The 20,872-nt window shown below is 51.7% G+C and overlaps 1 protein-coding gene across 6 annotated transcripts in view; it reads left to right on the top strand.

The window, feature by feature from the left end:
- znf131 (zinc finger protein 131) overlaps positions 1–20,090 on the top strand; it is a 104,975-nt gene extending 84,885 nt beyond the window's left edge. For all 6 annotated transcript variants that reach the window (XM_070877600.1, XM_070877576.1, XM_070877607.1 and 3 more), the window contains 5 exons: positions 3,018–3,162; positions 10,315–11,063; positions 17,780–17,910; positions 18,962–19,204; positions 19,499–20,090. In XM_070877600.1, the coding sequence (XP_070733701.1) occupies positions 3,018–3,162; positions 10,315–11,063; positions 17,780–17,910; positions 18,962–19,204; positions 19,499–19,525 (1,295 nt within the window). In that variant the 3' untranslated portion in view covers positions 19,526–20,090. The remainder of the gene's footprint in view (positions 1–3,017; positions 3,163–10,314; positions 11,064–17,779; positions 17,911–18,961; positions 19,205–19,498) is intronic.
- The last annotated feature ends 782 nt before the right edge of the window (positions 20,091–20,872 follow it).

Below are 20,872 nucleotides of genomic sequence, written 5' to 3'. Positions count from 1 at the left end.
AAAAATTAACTTTTTCAAACCCTGTGCTGTACCTGCCCTGGGAGTGTTTGATGGGACAGTGTAGAGGGAGCTTTACTCTGTATCTAACCCGTGCTGTACCTGCCCTGGGAGTGTTTGATGGGACAGTGTAGAGGGAGCTTTACTCTGTATCTAACCCGTGCTGTACCTGCACTGGGAGTGTTTGATGGGACAGTGCAGAGGGAGCTTTACTCTGTATCTAACCCGTGCTGTACCTGCCCTGGGAGTGTTTGATGGGACAGTGTAGAGGGAGTTTTACTCTGAGTCGAACCCCGTGCTGTACCCCTGGGAGTGTTTGATGGGACAGCTAGGAGTGTTTGTTGGAACTGGGTGCCAGTAAGCATATTACAAAATTAATTAAACGATAACTACAGCTCACACCAACAGTATGCAGAGGGGCCTTTTACTGTCAGAGTGAGCTGTGAAATATCCACCACACCTTGATGAAAGAAAGAATCCATCAGGACTTGAAATACAAAGTGGGTCCGTCAACTCCTGAATTGGGAAAAGACTGGTTAACAGTTCAGCTGTGGGCTCTTTGTTGGAACTGTATGGCCAATGAGTTTAATGACTATTTCATTGGAGTAAAACCATTTCCACCGTAGAGGGAAGTAAAAACTTCTTGGAATGCTGATCTCCCAGCTCCATCCCAGATCATCAGCAACTCACCCAAAACTTCTCCGTCTACAACCTGCCCCATTTGCCCCGTACCACTATCCTTGTCCATCTCCTGTGGGTCCGTGTCGCTCAGCACATCAAATTCAAAATCCTTGTCCACATTTATAATTCCTTCTGCCCCCCCGCCGCCCCCCCCCCCCCCCCAACATTTCCCTGTGCAACATCTCAAGGGGGTCGAAATTGGTTTACGCCCCGTTTGCGGGCGGTAACCGAGGCGATGCGGGTCTTCCTGCACCCCGGCTGGGAAATTCAGGTCACCGCCCGTCACAGGAAGTGGAGCTTAATGTCGCCCGCTCCACTTCCTCTGGGGGCGAGATCGGGGCGCTGCCCAGGGGCATCGTGGAGCGCTATGTGGCCTCTCCACGTATCACTGATGCGTTTCCACGTCCCTCCCCTTCCGCAGGCCCTTTGATGGGCTCCACTGGGCCACCAGGACTAAGGGGTTCTGTGGCCGCAGCCCGGCACGAAAGCAGAGTATCCTATCGGGCTGCATGATTGCGGCCCGGACCCCACGAAAGGAGCAGCAAATCTCCCGACAGGTAAGGGAGGGAAAATAGAAAATGGGGGCGCTGGGTGCATCGCACCTCCCCTTTAAGGTTCGCCCCGCGATGGGTGAGCGGCCCGCTTCGCGATCCGTGAGGCTGGCATGGACATCGCCCGCGGCGGCCTTTTAGGGCGTTGCCCAATTCCTGCCGCGGGCCGAAAAGGGGTCGGCGTGCACAGTGATGATGTCATCGGCAGAGGCGCGGCGAGCCAGGGTGCTACAGTGTGTTCACGCTACTGCTAACTCCTGCGCAGTTTCGCGGGAGCTGGTAGCGCCCCCCCCCAGCGCCCCCCGCCCCCCCCCCCCCCTCCCTCCTCTTGGGAGGCGCAGAACAAGGGAACTTCGGCCCCAAGCTCTCTGTCTCAGCCCTTGGCCTCTCAGTCTTGCATGTCTACCTTTGTGTACTTACCCCTATCCCCCCCCCCCCCCTCCCCATATTCCTCTGCTGGTGGCAGAACCTTCAACTGTTTCAGCCATACTGCCTGCAGCTCCCTGTCTAACCCTTCCCTCCCTTGCGCTTTCTCTCCCTCCCTTCCTTGATTCCGTCTCTCTTCAATATTCTCTCTCAAAAATCCCTCCTATTACCGCTCAGCTTCAGTGCAGCACCTTGGGATGTAAACTGTCTTCATGGTGCCATATCAAGACGTTCCTCTTGACATGGAGAGCGATCAACTTGTGAAATAGTCTCCCACATAAGAGCAGTGGAGGTATCTATAAGAAGTAGGGGCAAGAGTAGGCCATAGGTCCCTCGAGCCTGCTTCGCCATTCATCATCATCAAACCACAGGCAGTCCCTCGGGGTCAAGAATGACTTGCTTCCACACTAAAAACAAGTACTCAGGGGATCCAAGACGACTGGAGATCAGACTCCGCCACATGTGCCAATACATACACACAAACTCAAACATACTCCTACCATCCTCCTTCCCACAGGACCTCTCTCTATGTGGAATTCATAGTATGCAATGTGAGCCTCACGACCTCACAGCCTCGCTATTGGCCTGTGCTGTACCTTCCCTTGGTGCTCCACCTCTGGGCTCCGACCTCTCCGCTCCTCAACCGTCCTCTCCATTCCGCTTCCTATCTCCGGACCTTGCCGGTCCCGACCTCCGGACCTCGCCCTTCACGACCTCTGGACCTCAGCTCCACTTTACTGCCCGATCCTTATATCCCTTGATTCCCCCAGAGTCCAAAAATCTATCGATCTGTCTTGAATATACTCAAATGACTCCGCATCCACAGCCCTCTGTGGCAGAGAATTCCAAACATTCACAACCCTTTGAGCGAAGAAATTTCTTACCTCAGTCCAAATGGCCAAACCTTTGTACAGACACTCTAACCCCTAGTTCTAGACTCTTCAGCCAGGGGAAACAACCTTTCAGCATCTACCCTGTCAATCCCCTTCAGAATTTTAGAAGTTTCAATAAGATCACGTCTCATTCTTCACAACTCTGGAGAGTATAGGCCCAATCTACTCAATCTCTCTTCATAGGACAACCCTCTCATCCAAGGAATCAACCCGCAACGACCGTTGTATCATCGAAGAAGCAATGGGAGGCTACAGTGGGGAGACGGCGGGCTCCTTCTCGATGGGGGAACTAAGCTGGGGACCCCGCAGCCTTGCACCTCTGCAACCTCCCTGCGTTTCTAACTGCAGGTTGTGTGGTAAGAGGCCCGGGGAAAGAGTGAGCCTGAGCAAGTTGTGATGAGGCTTGATTTGAAGCAGTGTAGATATGGCCGTACCAAGTTTTTTGACACCGGTTGCTCTGTGGTCTCAGGGGTGAGTAACCTGGCGTTTCGACATCTGATCGAGTTTACCTACACTGCCAAGCTGATGGTGCTGCAGGAAGAGGAGGCGAGTGACGTGTGGAAGGCGGCGGAATACTTGCAAATGGAAGAGGCGATGAAAGCACTCAACAACCGGTAACAAAGCGCTTGCGCGGTTTTCTGCCGTTTACTCTGCTGGAGGCTAGTGCTGGGGTACAGACTGGATGGGCTGAACGGCCTCCTTCTCTGCTGTATCATTCTATGAGTTCGATGGCTGCTGGCAGCCCTCCTGCTCGGGAAGCCACTCGTAGTGTGTGTGAGATCCGAGCTATTAAAGCCTAGGATTTACAGATGGACGCCACTTTAAGAGCCGTGGGGAAATCCAGGCTCATCATAGAATGATACAGCACAGGAGGACATTTGGCCCATCGCGCCTGTGTCGGCAAAAATTTGCATTTGTACAGCACCTGATCATATCTCTCAAATGCCCCACAATGCATCTCAGACATTGCATTACTGTGGCATGCAGTGACTAGTTATTCAAATACATGCTGCAACCAATTTGCGCATAGGTAGAGCCCGCAAACAGCGGTGGGGTGAATGACATGTTTTGGTGGCGGTGTTTGAGGGAGAATGTGGCCCAGTACATTAAACATAAGAACATAAGAAATAGGAACAGGAGTAGGCCATAAGGTCCCTCGAGCCTGCTCCGCCATTCAATAAGATCATGGCTGATCTGACCATGGACTCAGCTCCACTTCCCCGCCCGCTCCCCATAACCCTCATCCTCTTATCATTTACATAGAAACATAGAAAATAGGTGCAGGAGTAGGCCATTCGGCCCTTCGAGCCTGCACCGCCATTCAATGAGTTCATGGCTGAACATGCAACCTCAGTACCCCATTCCTGCTTTTTTGCCATACCCCTTGATTCCCCCTAGTAGTAAGGATTACATCTAACTCCTTTTTGAATATATTATGTGAATTGGCCTCAACAACTTTCTGTTGGAGAGAATTCCACAGGTTCACCACTCTCTGGGTGAAGAAGTTTCTCCTTATTTCGGTCCTAAATGTTTTACCCCTTATCCTTAGACTGTGATCCCTGGTTCTGGACTTCCCCAACATTAATAAGAGCATAAGAACATATTAACAGTTTAAGAAACTGTCTATCTCTGTCTTAAATTTATTCAATGTCCCAGCTTCCACAGCTCTCTGAGGCAGCAAATTCCACAGATTTACAACCCTCTGAGAGAAGAAATTTGTCCTCAACTCAGTTTTAAATGGGTGGCCCCCTATTCTAAGATCATGCCCTCTAGTTCTAGTCTCCCCTATCAGTGGAAACATCCTCTCTGCATCCACTTGTCAAAACCCCCTCATAATCTGATACGTTTCAGTAAGATCACCTCTCATTCTTCTGAATACAATGAGTAGAGGCCCAACCTACTCAACCTTTCCTCATAAGTCAACCCCCTCATCCCCGGAATCAACCTAGTGAATCTTCTCTGAATTGCCTCCAAAACAAATATATCCTTTCGCAAATATGGAAACCAAAACTGCATGCAGTATTCCAGGTGTGGCCTCACCAATACCCTGTATAACTGTAGCAAAACTTCCCTGCTTTTATACTCCATCTCCTTTGCAATAAAGGCCAAGATTCCATTGGCCTTCCTGATCACTTGCTGTACCAGCATACTATCCTTTTGTGTTTCATGCACAAGTACCCCCAGGTCCTGCTGTACTGCAGTACTTTGCAATCTTTCTCCATTTAAATAATAACTTGCTCTTTGATTTTTTTCTGCCAAAGTGCATAACCTCACACTTTCCAACATTATACTTCATCTGCCAAATTTTTGCCCACTCACTTAGCCTGCCTATGTCCTTTTGCAGATTTTTTTGTATCCTCCTCACACATTGCTTTTCTTCCCATCTTTGTATCGTCAGCTACGTTACAATCAGTCCCTTCTTCCAAGTCGTTAATATAGATTGTAAATAGTTAGGGTCCCAGCACTGATCCCTGCAGCACCCCACTAGTTACTGGTTGTCAACCAGAGAATGAACCATTTATCCTGACTCTCTGTTTTCTGTTCATTAGTCAATCTTCTATCCATGCTAATATATTACCTTCAACCCCATGAACTTTTATCTTGTGCAGTAACCTTTTATGTGGCACCTTGTCAAATGCCTTCTAGAAGTCCAAATACACCACATCCATTGGTTCCCCTTTATCCACCCTATTTGTTACATCCTCAAAGAGTTCCAGCAAATTTGTCAAACATGACTTCCCCTTCATAAATCCATGCTGACTCTGCATGCCCTTGTTTGAATGGGTCATTTATCTCATTGTTGTTTTAGCAATCCGACAAAAAGTCACCGCACTTCAAAGTCATTCACTGAAGACGTTTGAGAGCAGTGGTGGAGTGCTCCATCGATGCCCTCTTCCTTTTCTCTAGCCAAGGCCCATTTGAATTAAAGATATTTATTTGCACTTTTAAGTTTGGGGATATTCTTCCTTCCTCTGCAATGTTCGTGTGCTGTTTCTATTGCCTGTCCCACTCACTGTCCACTGTCCCACTCACTGTCCCCTGTCCCACTCACTGTCCACTGTCCCGCTCACTGTCCCACACTCACTGTTCCACACTCACTGTCCCACTCACTGTCCCACACTCACTGTCCCGCTCATTGTCCCACATTCACTGTCCCACACTCACTGTTCCACACTCACTGTCCCACTCACTGTTCCACACTCACTGTCCTGCTCATTGTCTCACATTCACTGTCCCACACTCACTGTTCCACACTCACTGTCCCACTCACTGTTCCACACTCACTGTCCCGCTCACTGTCCCACTCATTGTCCCACATTCACTGTCCCACTCACTGTTCCACACTCACTGTCCCATTCACTGTTCCACACTCACTGTCCCGCTCATTGTCCCTCATTCACTGTCCCACACTCACTGTTCCACACTCACTGTCCCACACTCACTGTTCCACACTCACTGTCCCGCTCATTGTCCCTCATTCACTGTCCCACTCATTGTCCCACACTCACTGTTCCACACTCACTGTCCCACACTCACTGTCCCACACTCACTGTTCCACTCACTGTTCCACTCACTGTCCCACACTCACTGTCCCCGCTCACTGTCCCACTCACTGTTCCACACTCACTGTCCCACACTCACTGTCCCACACTCACTGTCCCACACTCACTGTCCCGCTCACTGTCCCACTCACTGTTCCACACTCACTGTCCCACATTCACTGTCCCACACTCACTGTCCCGCTCACTGTCCCACACTCACTGTCCCCGCTCACTGTCCCACACTCACTGTCTCCGCTCACTGTCCCACACTCACTGTTCCACACTCACTGTCCCGCTCACTGTCCCACACTCACTGTCCCACACTCACTGTCCCCGCTCACTGTCCCACACTCACTGTTCCACACTCACTGTCCCGCTCACTGTTCCACACTCACTGTCCCGCTCACTGTTCCACACTCACTGTCCCACTCACTGTCCCACTCACTGTCCCACTCACTGTTCCACACTCACTGTCCCACTCACTGTTCCACATTCACTGTCCCACACTCACTGTCCCACACTCACTGTCCTGCTCACTGTCCCGCTCACTGTCCCACACTCACTGTCCCACACTCACTGTCCCACACTCACTGTCCCACTCACTGTTCCACTCACTGTCCCGCTCACTGTGCCACACTCACTATCCCGCTCACTGTCCCACATTCACTGTCCCACAGTCAATGTCCCGCTCACTGTCCTGCTCACTGTTCCACACTCACTGTCCCACACTCACTGTCCCACACTCACTGTCCCACACTCACTGTCCCGCTCACTGTCCCACATTCACTGTCCCACATTCACTGTCCCACACTCACTGTCCCACACTCACTGTCCCACACTCACTGTCCCACATTCACTGTCCCACACTCACTGTCCCACACTCACTGTCCCGCTCACTGTCTCACACTCACTGTCCCACACTCACTGTCCCACACTCACTGTCCCACGCTCACTGTCTCACACTCACTGTCCCACACTCACTGTCCCACATTCACTGTCCCACACTCACTGTCCCACACTCACCGTCCCGCTCACTGTCCCACACTCACTGTCCCACACTCACTATCCTGCTCATTGTCCCACATTCACTGTCCCACATTCACTGTCCCACAGTCACTGTCCTGCTCACTGTCCCACTCACTGTCCCACACTCACTGTCCCGCTCACTGTTCCACACTCACTGTCCCACACTCACCGTCCCGCTCACTGTCCCACATTCACTGTCCCACTCACTGTTCCACACTCACTGTCCCACTCACTGTCCCACTCACTGTCCCGCTCACTGTCCCCTGTCCCGCTCACTGTCCCCTGTCCAGCTCACTGTCCCACTCACTGTCCCATACTCACTGTCCCATACTCACTGTCCCATACTCACTGTCCCGCTCACTGTTCCACTCACTGTCCCACTCACTGTCCCACACTCACTGTCCCGCTCACTGTCCCACACTCACTGTCCCACACTCACTGTCCCACACTCACTGTCCCACTCACTGTTCCACACTCACTGTTCCACACTCACTGTCCTGCACTCACTGTCCCACTCACTGTTCCACTCACTGTTCCACTCACTGTCCCACTCACTGTCCTACACTCACTATTCCACTCACTGTCCCACACTCACTGTCCCACACTCACTGTCCCGCTCACTGTTCCACACTCACTGTTCCACACTCACTGTTCCACACTCACTGTCCTGCACTCACTGTTCCACTCACTGTTCCACTCACTGTTCCACTCACTGTCCCACTCACTGTCCCACACTCACTGTCCCGCACTCACTGTCCCACTCACTGTCCCACTCACTGTCCCACTCACTGTCCCACACTCACTGTCCCGCTCACTGTCCCGCTCACTGTCCCACACTCTCTGTCCCACTCACTGTTCCACACTCACTGTCCCGCTCATTGTCCCGCTCACTGTCCCACACTCACTGTCCCGCTCACTGTTCCACACTCACTGTTCCACACTCACTGTCCTGCACTCACTGTCCCACTCACTGTCCCACTCACTGTCCCACACTCACTGTCCCGCTCATTGTCCCACACTCACTGTCCCACACTCACTGTCCCCACTCACTGTCCCACTCACTGTCCCACACTCACTGTCCCGCTCACTGTCCCACATTCACTGTCCCCGCTCACTGTCCCACACTCACTGTCCCGCTCACTGTCCCACACTCACTGTCCCGCTCACTGTCCCACATTCACTGTCCCCGCTCACTGTCCCACACTCACTGTCCCCGCTCACTGTCCCACACTCACTGTCCCGCTCACTGTCCCACACTCACTGTCCCGCTCACTGTCCCACACTCACTGTCCCCGCTCACTGTCCCACACTCACTGTTCCACACTCACTGTCCCGCTCACTGTTCCACACGCACTGTCCCACTCACTGTTCCACACTCACTGTCCCGCTCACTGTTCCACATTCACTGTCCCACACTCACTGTCCTGCTCACTGTCCCGCTCACTGTCCCACACTCACTGTCCCACACTCACTGTCCCACACTCACTGTCCCGCTCACTGTCCCACACTCACTGTCCCACACTCACTGTCCCACACACTGTCCCACTCACTGTCCCACACTCACTGTCCCACACTCACTGTCCCACACTCACTGTCCCACACTCACTGTCCCACATTCACTGTCCCGCTCACTGTCCCACATTCACTGTCCCGCTCACTGTCCCACACTCACTGTCCCGCTCACTGTCCCACACTCACTGTCCCGCTCACTGTCCCACACTCACTGTCCCACACTCACTGTTCCACACTCACTGTTCCACATTCACTGTCCCGCTCACTGTCCCACACTCACTGTCCCACACTCACTGTTCCACACTCACTGTTCCACACTCACTGTCCCGCTCACTGTTCCACACTCACTGTCCCGCTCACTGTCCCGCTCACTGTCCCACATTCACTGTCCCACACTCACTGTCCCGCTCACTGTCCCCTGTCCCACTCACTGTCCACTGTCCCGCCCACTGTTCCACACTCACTGTCCCACTCACTGTCCCACTCACTGTCCACTGTCCCACTCACTGTCCCACTCACTGTCCACTGTCCCGCTCACTGTCCCACTCACTGTTCCACACTCACTGTCCCACTCACTGTCCCACATTCACTGTCCCGCTCACTGTCCCACATTCACTGTCCCGCTCACTGTCCCACACTCACTGTCCCGCTCACTGTCCCACACTCACTGTCCCGCTCACTGTCCCACACTCACTGTTCCACACTCACTGTTCCACACTCACTGTCCCGCTCACTGTTCCACACTCACTGTCCCGCTCACTGTCCCGCTCACTGTCCCACATTCACTGTCCCACACTCACTGTCCCGCTCACTGTCCCCTGTCCCACTCACTGTCCACTGTCCCGCCCACTGTTCCACACTCACTGTCCCACTCACTGTCCCACTCACTGTCCACTGTCCCACTCACTGTCCCACTCACTGTCCACTGTCCCGCTCACTGTCCCACTCACTGTTCCACACTCACTGTCCCACTCACTGTCCCGCTCACTGTCCCCTGTCCCGCTCACTGTCCCCTGTCCCGCTCACTGTCCCCTGTCCCGCTCACTGTCCCCTGTCCCGCTCACTGTCCCCTGTCCCGCTCACTGTCCCATACTCACTGTTCCACTCACTGTCCCGCTCACTGTCCCGCTCACTGTCCTACACTCACTGTTCCACTCACTGTTCCACTCACTGTCCCACTCACTGTCCCACACTCACTGTCCCGCTCACTGTCCCACTCACTGTCCCGCACTCACTGTCCCGCACTCACTGTCCCGCACTCACTGTCCCGCACTCACTGTCCCGCACTCACTGTCCCGCACTCACTGTCCCGCACTCACTGTCCCACTCACTGTTCCACTCACTGTCCCACACTCACTGTCCCGCTCACTGTCCCGCTCACTGTTCCACACTCACTGTCCCACTCACTGTTCCACACTCACTGTCCCACTCACCGTCCCACACTCACTGTTCCACACTCACTGTCCCACTCACTGTTCCACACTCACTGTCCCACTCACTGTCCCACACTCACTGTTCCACACTCACTGTCCCGCACTCACTGTCCCACTCACTGTCCCACACTCACTGTCCCACTCACTGTCCCGCTCACTGTTCCACACTCACTGTCCCACTCACTGTCCCGCTCTGTGTTACTGTCCCTTGTCCTACTCACTGTCCTGCTCACTGTTATGCCCTGTGTTTCAGGAACAATGCAGCTTCACCGACAGCGAAAGCCAAGACGTCTGGCAAGAGGAAAGCCAAGAAACGGACGATAGCTGAAACGTCGAACGTCATTACAGAAACCCTGCCGTCCATCCAGGAGACAGAGACGGTGGAGATCGACCAGGAGAACGTGTTCGCCGCAGAGATCGTGGAGATCGACGCGCAAGCGGAGGAGCTGGAGGACCAGGCCGCCGCGGTAGAAGCAGTGGAGAACCTGTCGACGGCAGACGAGGCGATGCAGCCGACCGGTGACGCGGCGAGCTTGGAGCAGCCAGCGGAGTCGGCGCTGGCCCTGCTCGCTGACATCACCAGCAAGTACCAGCAGGACGAGCTGGACAAGGAGCTGGAGAAGGAGGGGGAGCGGGAGCCCACAGCCCGGCCCCGAGAGGAGTCAGAGGTCTCCCTGACGTCGGAGGACGGGATCCACATCGTGGAGGTGCTGGCGCAGGGTGACAAGCTCTTCTGCTGCGAGAAGTGCAACCGCTCCTTCAGACTCTTCTACCACTTCAAGGAGCACCTGAAGGTGCACTCGGGGGAGAACTACGTGTGCCACCTGTGCAACAAGCAGTACACCCGGGAGAGCGCCTGGAAACAGCACCTCTCCTCCCACCACGAGGAGGAGGGCGGGAACAAGAAGCCACGCTGTGTCCGCAAGGTGCACGTGTGTCAGTATTGCGAGAAACAGTTTGACCACTTCGGACATTTTAAAGAGCATCTTCGAAAGCACACAGGTAAGAGATGCCAGCGACACTAGGATCTTACCCAAGTATCATCAGCATCACAGGCAGTCCCTCGCAAGCGAGGAAGACTTGCTTCCACCCTAAGAATGAATCCTTAGGTGGCTGAACAGTCCAATACGAGAACCACAGTCCTTGTCACAGGTGGGACAGACAGTGGTTGAGGGTAAGGGAGGGTGGGACATGTTTGCCGCACGCTCCTTCCGCTGCCTGCGTTGTTTTCTGCATGCTCTCAGCGATGAGACTCGAGGTGCTCAGCACCCTCCTGGATGCACTTCCTCCACTTAGGGCGGTCTTTGGCTAGGGACTCCCAGGTGTCAGTGGGGATGTTGCACTTTATCAAGGAGGCTTTGAGGGTGTCCTTATAACGTTTCCTCTGCCCACCTTTGGCTCGTTTGCCATGAAGGAGTTGCGAGTAGAGTGCTGCCCCGTATCACAGAATCATTGAGTCTTAAAGCACAGAAGGAGGTGGTTTGGCCCATCGTGCCTGTGCCGGCTCTTTGAATTAGTCCCACTCCCCCCTGCTATTTCCCCATAGCTCTGCAAATTTTTCCTTTTCAAGTATTCCCTTCAGAAAGTTATGATTGAATCTGCTTTCACCACCCTTTCAGGCAGCGCATTCTAGATCATAACAACTTGCTGTGTAAAAAAAATATATATTTTGCCAATTACCTTAAATCTGTGTCCTCTGATTACCGACCCTCCTGCCAGTGGAAATAGTTTCTCCTTATTTGCTCTATGAACATCCTTAATAATTTTGAACACCTCTATTTAATCTCCCCTTAACCTTCTCTGCTCTAAGGAAAACAATCCCAGCTTCTCCAGTCTCTCCACCGAACTGAAGTCACTGGTACCATTCTTGTAAATCTGCTTTGCAGCCTCTCCAAGACTTGGACATTCTACAGGGAAAAGGGGAGAGTGCAGGGCAGTGGGATTAGGGAAATTGATGGCACTGAAGGCCGATAATACCCCAGGGCCTGATAGTCTGCATCCCAGAGTACTTAAGGAAGTGGCCCTAGAAATAGTGGATGCATTGGTGGTCATTTTCCAACATTCTATAGACTCTGGATCAGTTCCTATGGACTGGAGGGTAGCTAATGTAACACCACTTTTTAAAAAAGGAGGGAGAGGGAAAACAGGGAATTATAGACCGGTTAGCCTGACATCGGTGGTGGGGAAAATGCTGGAGTCAATTATTAAACATGTAATAGCAGCGCATTTGGAAAGCAGTGACAGGATTGGTCCAAGTCAGCATGGATTTATGAAAGGGAAATCATGCTTGACAAATCTTCTAGCGTTTTTTGAGGATATAACTAGTAGAGTGAATAAGGGAGACCAGTAGATGTGGTGTATTTGGACTTTCAAAAGGCTTCTGACAAGGTCCCACACAAGAGATTAGTGTGCAAAATTAAGGTACATGGTATTGGGGGTAATGTATTGACGTGGCTAGAGAACTGGTTGGCAGGCAGGAAGCAAAGAGTGGGAATAAACGGGTCCTTTCAGAATGACAGGCAGTGACTAGTGTGTGCTGCAGGGTTCATTGCTGGGACCCCAGCTATTTACAATATACATTAATGATTTAGACGAAGGAATTGAATGTAATATCTCCAAGTTTGCAGATGATACTAAGCTGGGTGGCAGTGCGAGCTGCAAGGAGGATGCTCAGAGGCTGCAGGGAGACTTGGACAGGTTGAGTGAATAGGCAAATGCATGGCAGATGCAGTATAATGTGGATAAATGTGAGGTTATCCACTTTGGTGGCAAAAACAGGAAGGCAGATTATTATCTGAATGGTGATAGATTAGTAAAAGGGGAGGTGCAATGAGACCTGGGTGTCATGGTACATCAGTCATTGAAGGTAGGCATGCAGGTACAGCAGGCAGTAAAGAAGGCAAATAGCATGCTGGCCTTCATAGTGAGTGGATTTGAGTACAGGAGCAGGGAGGTCTTGCTGCAGTTGTACAGGACCTTGGTGAGATCACACCTTGAGTATTGTGTGCAGTTTTGTTCTCCTAATCTGAGGAAGGGCGTGCTTGCTATTGAGGGAGTGCAGCGAAGGTTCACCAGACTGATTCCCGGGATGGCAGGACTGACATATGAGGAAAGACTGGATCGGCTAGGCTTATACTCACTGGAATTTAGAAGAATGAGAGGGAATCTCATAGAAACGTATACAATTCTGACGGGACTGGACAGGTTGGATGCAGGAAGAATGTTCCCGATGTTGGCGAAGTCCAGAACCAGGGACACAGTCTAAGGATAAGGGTTAAGCCATATAGGACTGAGATGAGGAGAAACTTCTTCATCCAGAGAGTTGTGAACCTGTGGAATTCTCTGCCACAGAAAGTTGTTGAGTCCAGTTCATTGGACATATTCAAAAGGGAGTTAGATGTGGCCCTTACGGCTAAAGGGATCAGGGTGAATGGAGAGAAAGCAGGAATGGGGTACTGAGGTGCATGATCAGCCATGATCATATTGAATGGTGGTGCAGGCTCGAAGGGCTGAATGGCCTACTCCTGCACCTATTTTCTATGTTTCTGTTATTCCAATTTTGGATTGCTCTCACAAAGAGCTATCACAGACGATGGGCCAAACTGCCTCCTTCCATTCGGTGAGCATCTGTCGTTCTATTGCCTTAGACGTGACAATATTTGAGTAAAATGTATGTAAAGTTGGATAAAGAAGATGACAACAACAACAACTTGCATTTATATAGCGTCTTTAATTTAGTAAAACGTCCCAAGGTGCTTCACAGCAAAACAAATTAATTTGATACCGAGCTACAGAAGAATAAATTACGGCAGATGACCGAAAGCTTGGTCAAAGAGGTAGGTTTTAAGGAGCTCTTAAAGGAGGAAAGAGCGATAGAGAGGTTTAGGCAGGGAGTTCCAGTCCATTGGGCCCAGGCAGCTGAAGGCACGGCCACCAATGATTGAGCGATTATAATCAGGGATGCTCAAGAGGGCAGAATTTGAGGAGCGTAGACATCTCGTGGGGTTATGGGGCTGGTGGAGGTTACAGAGATAGGGAGGGTTAAGGCTATGGAGAGATTTGTGAACAAGGATGAGAATTTTGAAATCGAGGCGTTGCTTAACTGGGAGCCAATGTCGGTAAGCGAGCACAGGGGTGATGGGTGAGCGGGTTAACATAGCAAGTTAACATAGACATAGAAACATAGAAAATAGGTGCAGGAGTTCTTGCTGCACTCCCTCAATAGCAAGAACGTCCTTCCTCAGATTAGGAGACCAAAACTGAACACAATATTCCAGGTGAGGCCTCACTAAGACTCTGTACAACTGCAGCAAGATCTCCCTGCTCCTATACTCAAATCCCCTAGCTATGAAGGCCAACATACCATTTGCCTTCTTCACTGCCTGTTGTACCTGCATGCCAACTTTAAATGACTGATGAACCATGACACCCAGGTCTCGTTGCACCTCCCCTTTTCCTAATCTGCCGCCATTCAAATAATATTCTGCCTTCGTATTTTTGCCCCCAAAATGGATAACCTCACATTTAGCCACATTATATTGCATCTGCCATGCATTTGCCCACTCACCTAACTGTCCAAGTCACCCTGCAGCCTCTTATTGTCCTCCACACAGCTCACACCGCCACTCAGTTTAGTGCCATCTGCAAACTTGGAGATATTACACTCAATTCCTTCATCTAAATCGTTAATGTATATTGTAAAGAGCTGGAGTCCCAGCACTGAGCCCTGCGGCACTCCACTAGTCACTGCCTGCCATTCTGAAAAGGACCCGTTTATCCCGACTTTCTGCTTCCTGTCTGCCAACCAGTTCTCTATCCACGTCAGTACATTACCCCCACTACCATGCGCTATGGAAACTCAGTCTTTAAGTATATTCAAGAAACTGTTCAATAGATTTTTGGATATTAAGGGAATCAAGGGATATGGAGATGGTGCAGGATGGTGGAGTTGAGGTAGAAGATCAGTCATGATCTTATTGAAAGGCAGAGCAGGCACTAATTTCCTACGTTATTACATTGCAAACATTGACCCACTCCTGGGGACCCCTATAAATACTGACCCACTCCCGGGGACCCCCTGTAAATACTGACACATCCTGGGGGACCCCCTGTAAATACTGACACACTCCCGGGGACCCCCTGTAAATATTGACACACTCCCGGGGACTCCCTGTAAATATTGACGCGCTTCCAGGGACCCCCTGTAAATACTGACACGCTCTCGGGAACCCCCTGTAAATACTGACCCGCTCCCGAGGCACCCTGTAAATATTGACACACTCCTGGGGGACGCCCTGTAGATACTGACACACTCCCGGGGACCCCCTGTAAATACTGACACACTCCCGGGAACCCCCTGTAAATATTGACCTATTCCCAGGCACCCCTTGTAAATACTGACCCGCTCCCGGGGACCCCCTGTAAATACTGACACACTCCCGGGGACCCCCTGTAAATACTGACCCGCTCCCGGGGAAACCCTGTAAATACTGACACACTCCCGGGGACCCCCTGTAAATACTGACACACTCCCGGGGACCCCCTGTAAATACTGACAGACTCCGGGGGAACCCCTGCTAATATTGACAAATTCCCGGGGACTCCTGTAAATACTGACCCACTCCCGGGGACCCTCTGTAAATACTGACCCACTCTCGGGGACCCCCTGTAAATACTGACACACTTCCAGGGACCCCCTGTAAATACTGACACATTCCCGGGGACCCCCTGTAAATACTGACCCACTCCCGGGGACCCTCTGTAAATACTGACCCACTCTCGGGGACCCTCTGTAAATACTGACACACTTCCGGGGACCCCCTGTAAATACTGACACACTTCCAGGGACCCCCTGTAAATACTGACACATTCCCGGGGACCCTCTGTAAATACTGACAGTCCCGGGGACAGCCTGTAAATACTGACACACTCCAAGGGACCCCCTGTAAATACTGACACACTCCCGGGGACCCCCTGTAAATACTGACACACTGCCGGGGACCCCTTGTAAATACTGACACACTCCCGGGGACAGCCTGTAAATACTGACACACTCCGGGGGAACCCCTGCTGATATTGACACATTCCCGGGGACCCCCTACAAATACTCACACACCTCCGGGGACCCCCTGTAAATAATGACCTGCTCCCAGGGACCCCCTGTAGATACTGATCCACTCCCGGGGACAGACTGTAAATACTGAAACACTCCCGGGGATCCCCTGCTAATATTGACACATTCCCGGAGACTCCCTGTAAATACTGACACACTCCCGGGGACTCCCTGTAAATACTGACCTGCTCCCGGGGACAGACTGTAAATACTGAAACACTCCCGGGGATTCCCTGCTAATATTGACACATTCCCAGGGGCTCCCTGTAAATACTGACACACTCCCGGGGGCCCCCTGTAAATACTGACACGCTCCCGAGGGCCCCCTGTAAATACTGACACGCTCCAGAGGACCCCCTGTAAATACTGACATACTTCCGCGGACCCCCTATAAATACTGACACACTCCCGGGGAACCCCTGTAAATACTGATGTGCACCTGTGGATCCCCTGTAAATACTGACACGCTCCCGGGGACCCCTTGTAAATACTGACAAGCTCCCGCGGACCCCCTGTAAATACTGACACACTCCCAGGAACTTCCCAGGCTACTTTTCGAAAGACCATGTCAGACATCGGAAGGAACATAGTGATGATATTGCAGAATTTTATTTTTAATTTAGTGTACAGCAGCAGATCTAGCATGGTAGTAAGTCAACAAATATAGGAAAATTGGACCATCAGATGGTCGGAATCTGATGATGGGAACTTCCGGGGATCCTCACAGATCCTTGAAGCTCCTGGGACCTCAGATTGAAGCAACAAGAACTTGCATTTATATAGCGCCAAAGCGCTTCAGAGGAGCGTTAGCAAACCCAAATTGACAGTGAGCCAAGGAAATAAAGAAAGACTTGTATTTCCACAACGCCATCCGTATCTTCAGAACATCCCAAAGCACTTTACAGCCAATGAAGTACTTTTAAAGTGCAGTCGCTGTTATAACGTGGCTCAGTGGTGAGCACCCTGGCCTCTGAGTCAGAAGTTGTGGGTTCTAGTTCCACTCCAGGGACTTGAGCATAAAAATCTAGGCTGCCACTCCAGTGCAATGCTGAGGCTGCAGTGTTGCAGGCAAACCGAGGCCCTGTCTGCCCCCTCAGGTGGATGTAACAGATCCCAGGGCACTATTTCGAAGAAGAGCAAGGGAGTTCTCTCCGGTGTCCTGGTCAATATTTATCCCTCAATCAACATCACAAAAATAGATCATCTGGTCATTATCACATTGTTGTTTGTGGGAGCTTGCTGTGCACAAATTGGCTGCCGCGTTTCCTGCATTACAACAGTGACTCCACCAAAAAATACTTCATTGGCCGTAAAGCACTTTGTTGACATCCGGCGGTCATGAAAGGCGTTGTATTACTGCAAGTCTTTCGTTTTTTTTAACCGTATGAAACAGCGGCAAAAATATTAGGATGGGAGACTAGCTTCTGATTGGTCCTTATTCAGAGGAGGGTGGAGTTACTCGCTGGCATCATTTCTGTTTCCACCGGTATAAAATTCAAAAAGCATTTTCTTTTGAGAGGGAGGGTATGACACTCGGAATGTTTGACTTGACTATAGCTGTGAATCAGGACATTAAATGGAACAATCTATTCTTTTACTTCTCCAGGTGAGAAACCTTTTGAGTGCCCGAACTGCCACGAGCGATTTGCCAGGAATAGCACACTGAAATGCCACCTGGTGGCGTGCCGTACGGGTATGGGCGCAAAGAAAGGAAGAAAGAAGATGTACGAGTGTCAGGTACGGCACACCGAGCAGCACAGGCCACTTGCTTCCCTGAAGGCCAGGGTGAAGACCAACAACCTTTGCACAGCCCCTTTAATGCAGTAAAACATCCCAAAGCGCTTCACAGGGGCATCATCAAACAAAATTTGACACTGGGCCACATAAGGAGATATTAGGATAGAGGACCAAAAGGTTTTAAGGAGCATCTTATAGGAGGTAGAGAGGCGGAAAGGATTAGGGAAGGAATTCCAGAGCTTAAAACCTTGGCAGCTGAAGGCACGGCCGTCAATGGTGGAGCGATTAAAATCGGAGATGCGCAAGAGGGGAATTGGAGGAGCGCAGAGATCTCAGAGGGTTGTAGGGCTGGAGGAGGTTACACAGATATGGGTGGGGCGAGGCCATGGAGGGATTTGAAAGCCAGGATGAAGGGTGTCGAGTGATTTTTACGTTTGCATGCTATCAGGGGTATTGGGTATTAGGAAATCAGTGCCTATACATTCCGATCACAACTTGGGAAAAAAAATGTTTTCCGGGTTGTGGGCGTCGCTGGCAAGGCGGGCATTTATTGCCCATCCCTAACTGTCCTTGAGAAGGTGGTGGTGAGCCGTCTTCTTGAACCGCTGCACTCCATGTGGTGAAGGTTCTCCCATAGTGCTGTTGCAGGATTTTGACCCAGCGGCATTGAAGGCACGGCCGATATATTTCCCAAGTCAGGATGGTGTGTGACTTGGAGGGGAACGTGGAGATGGTGGTGTTCCCATGCGCCTGCTGCCCTTGTCCTTCTAGGTGGTAGAGGTCGCGGGTTTGGGAAGTGCTGCCGAAGAAGCCTTGGCGAGTTGCTGCAGTGCATCTTGTACACACTGCAGCCACGGTGCGCCGGTGGTGGAGGGAGTGAGTGTTGAAGGTGGTGGATGGGGTGCTGATCATGCGGGCTGCTTTGTCCTGGATGGTGTTGAGCTTCTTGAGTGCTTTTGGAACTGCGCTGATCCAGGCAAGTGGAGAGTGTTCCATTGCACTCCTGACTTGTGCCTTGTACTAACCCCAGTGCTGTTATTCTCAATCGCAGGTTTGCTCCAGCGTCTTCCCCAGCTGGGACCAGTTCAAGAACCACCTGGCGGTCCACACGGGGGAGAAGCCGAACCACTGCACCGTGTGCGACATGTGGTTCATGCGTGCCGGTGAGCTGCGACAGCACGTCAAGGAGGTGCACGGCGCTGGCGAGCAGGAGGCGGGCGAAGTGACGGAGATCATGGTGCCCGTGGAGCTGATCGACACCGAGGCGATGGAGGGCGAGACCATCATCGAGCAGGTGACGGTGTAGGAGACGGCCACCCGAGGTGGGGAGGGTCGGTTTGAGGCCCAGATCGAAATCTTCCACGTACCGGCCGAACACAAGCGAGCGCAAGGAGAAGTTACCGACCTATGGCGGGTGGGGGGTCCGTCAACGGGACAATACAAGGGCACAGACAGCAGCCCTGATGGCACCTGTGCCAGCGCGGAGACTGCTTTGCCGGCCGCGTTTCCACCCCCGTCAGACTCTCACGTTTTAAGTTTTTACGATCGGCGGACAACTTTGTTTTTTTTTGCCTCCCGACTTAAATAGAATTGCGGTCCAAGGCTGTGGAATTGAAGTCTTCTTGCCCGAGAGCATCAGGACCGTCGCAGGTTTGCTGAGGGCGCTCCCTCCGACCAGGCTGCCGTCATTTGGTCCGTGGACGCGGTTGGCCCGTGGTAAGCGTGAGCCGGAAGAGACGGGAACTCTCTTTCCTCCAGCGGCTGAAAGTTCCAACCCTCCGGCTTTGCAACATTTCAGAGGAGCAGCAATGAATGCACTGTAGATTGTGCACTTGTCACAATCGCTGGAAACCACCCCAACCCCCCCACCACCCACCGTCGTCGCTCCGTCGGACTTGAGATCACGGTCGCACGCGTTCCTGAGGTTTTTGTCACTGTCGATGTCGATAGTCCGTGTTTTATACATAGCTGGTGCAGTCTGGCTTGTCTGTCAGAAAGTGCTGGTCCGCAGGACCTTTTTTTATGGGTGATGTTGGATGCAAAGCGGACAGGACCCCACACACGTGGAGTCGATCCAGTCATCCAGCTCCACTTGACTTCTGTAAATGTTCACAGTGAATGCACAGCAATTAAATCCATTTACAGGCCTGTTAATAAAAACAGTGGCTGATTCTGGAGACACCATGTATGTCGTCTTTCATTAACATCATTTTATATTGCTCTTTGCACCCATCCTCTCCTTCCCCAATCCCTCCCACCACCAACAGCCACCCGATGATGTAACTGGTGACTAACAGACCAGGAAGATCCCAGCTGTATTTATATAGCCCCTTCAGCATAGTAAAAGGTCCCAAGGCGCTTCACAGGAGTGTTATAAAGCAAAATTTGACACAGAGCCACACAAGGAGATATTAGGGCAGATGGCCAAAAGCTTGATCAAAGAGGTAGGTTTTAAGGAGTAAAGAGAGTTAGAGAGACGGAGAGGTTTAGCGAGGGAATTTCAGAGCTTGGGCCCTTGGCAGCTGAAGGCACCGCCAAACAATGGCGGAGCGATTAAAATTGGGGATGCTCAAGAGGGCAAAATTTGAGGAGCGCAGACATCTTGGAGGGTTGTGGGGCTGGAGGAAATTACAGAGATAGGGAGGGGCGAGGCCATGGAGGGATTTAAAAACAAGGATGAGAATTTTACAATTGAGGCGTTGCTTAACCGGGAGCCAATATAGGTCAGCGAACACAGGGGTGTTAGATGAACAGGACTTGGTGCGAGTTAGGACATGGGCAGCAGAGTTTTGAATGACCTCATGTTCATGGAGGGTAGAACATGGGAGGCCAGCCAGGAGTGCTTTGGAGTAGTCAAGTCTACAAGTAACAAAGGCATGGATAAGGGTTTCAGGTGAGCTGAGGCAGGGGAGGAGTCGGGCAATGTCACGGAGGTGAGAATAGGCGGGTTTTAGTGATGCCG

The sequence above is a fragment of the Pristiophorus japonicus genome, chromosome 1 (genome assembly GCF_044704955.1).
Source record: "Pristiophorus japonicus isolate sPriJap1 chromosome 1, sPriJap1.hap1, whole genome shotgun sequence".
Lineage (NCBI taxonomy): Eukaryota > Metazoa > Chordata > Chondrichthyes > Pristiophoridae > Pristiophorus > Pristiophorus japonicus.
Note: the sequence above shows the minus strand (reverse complement) of the source record. Positions and strands in the feature narration are given on the sequence as shown.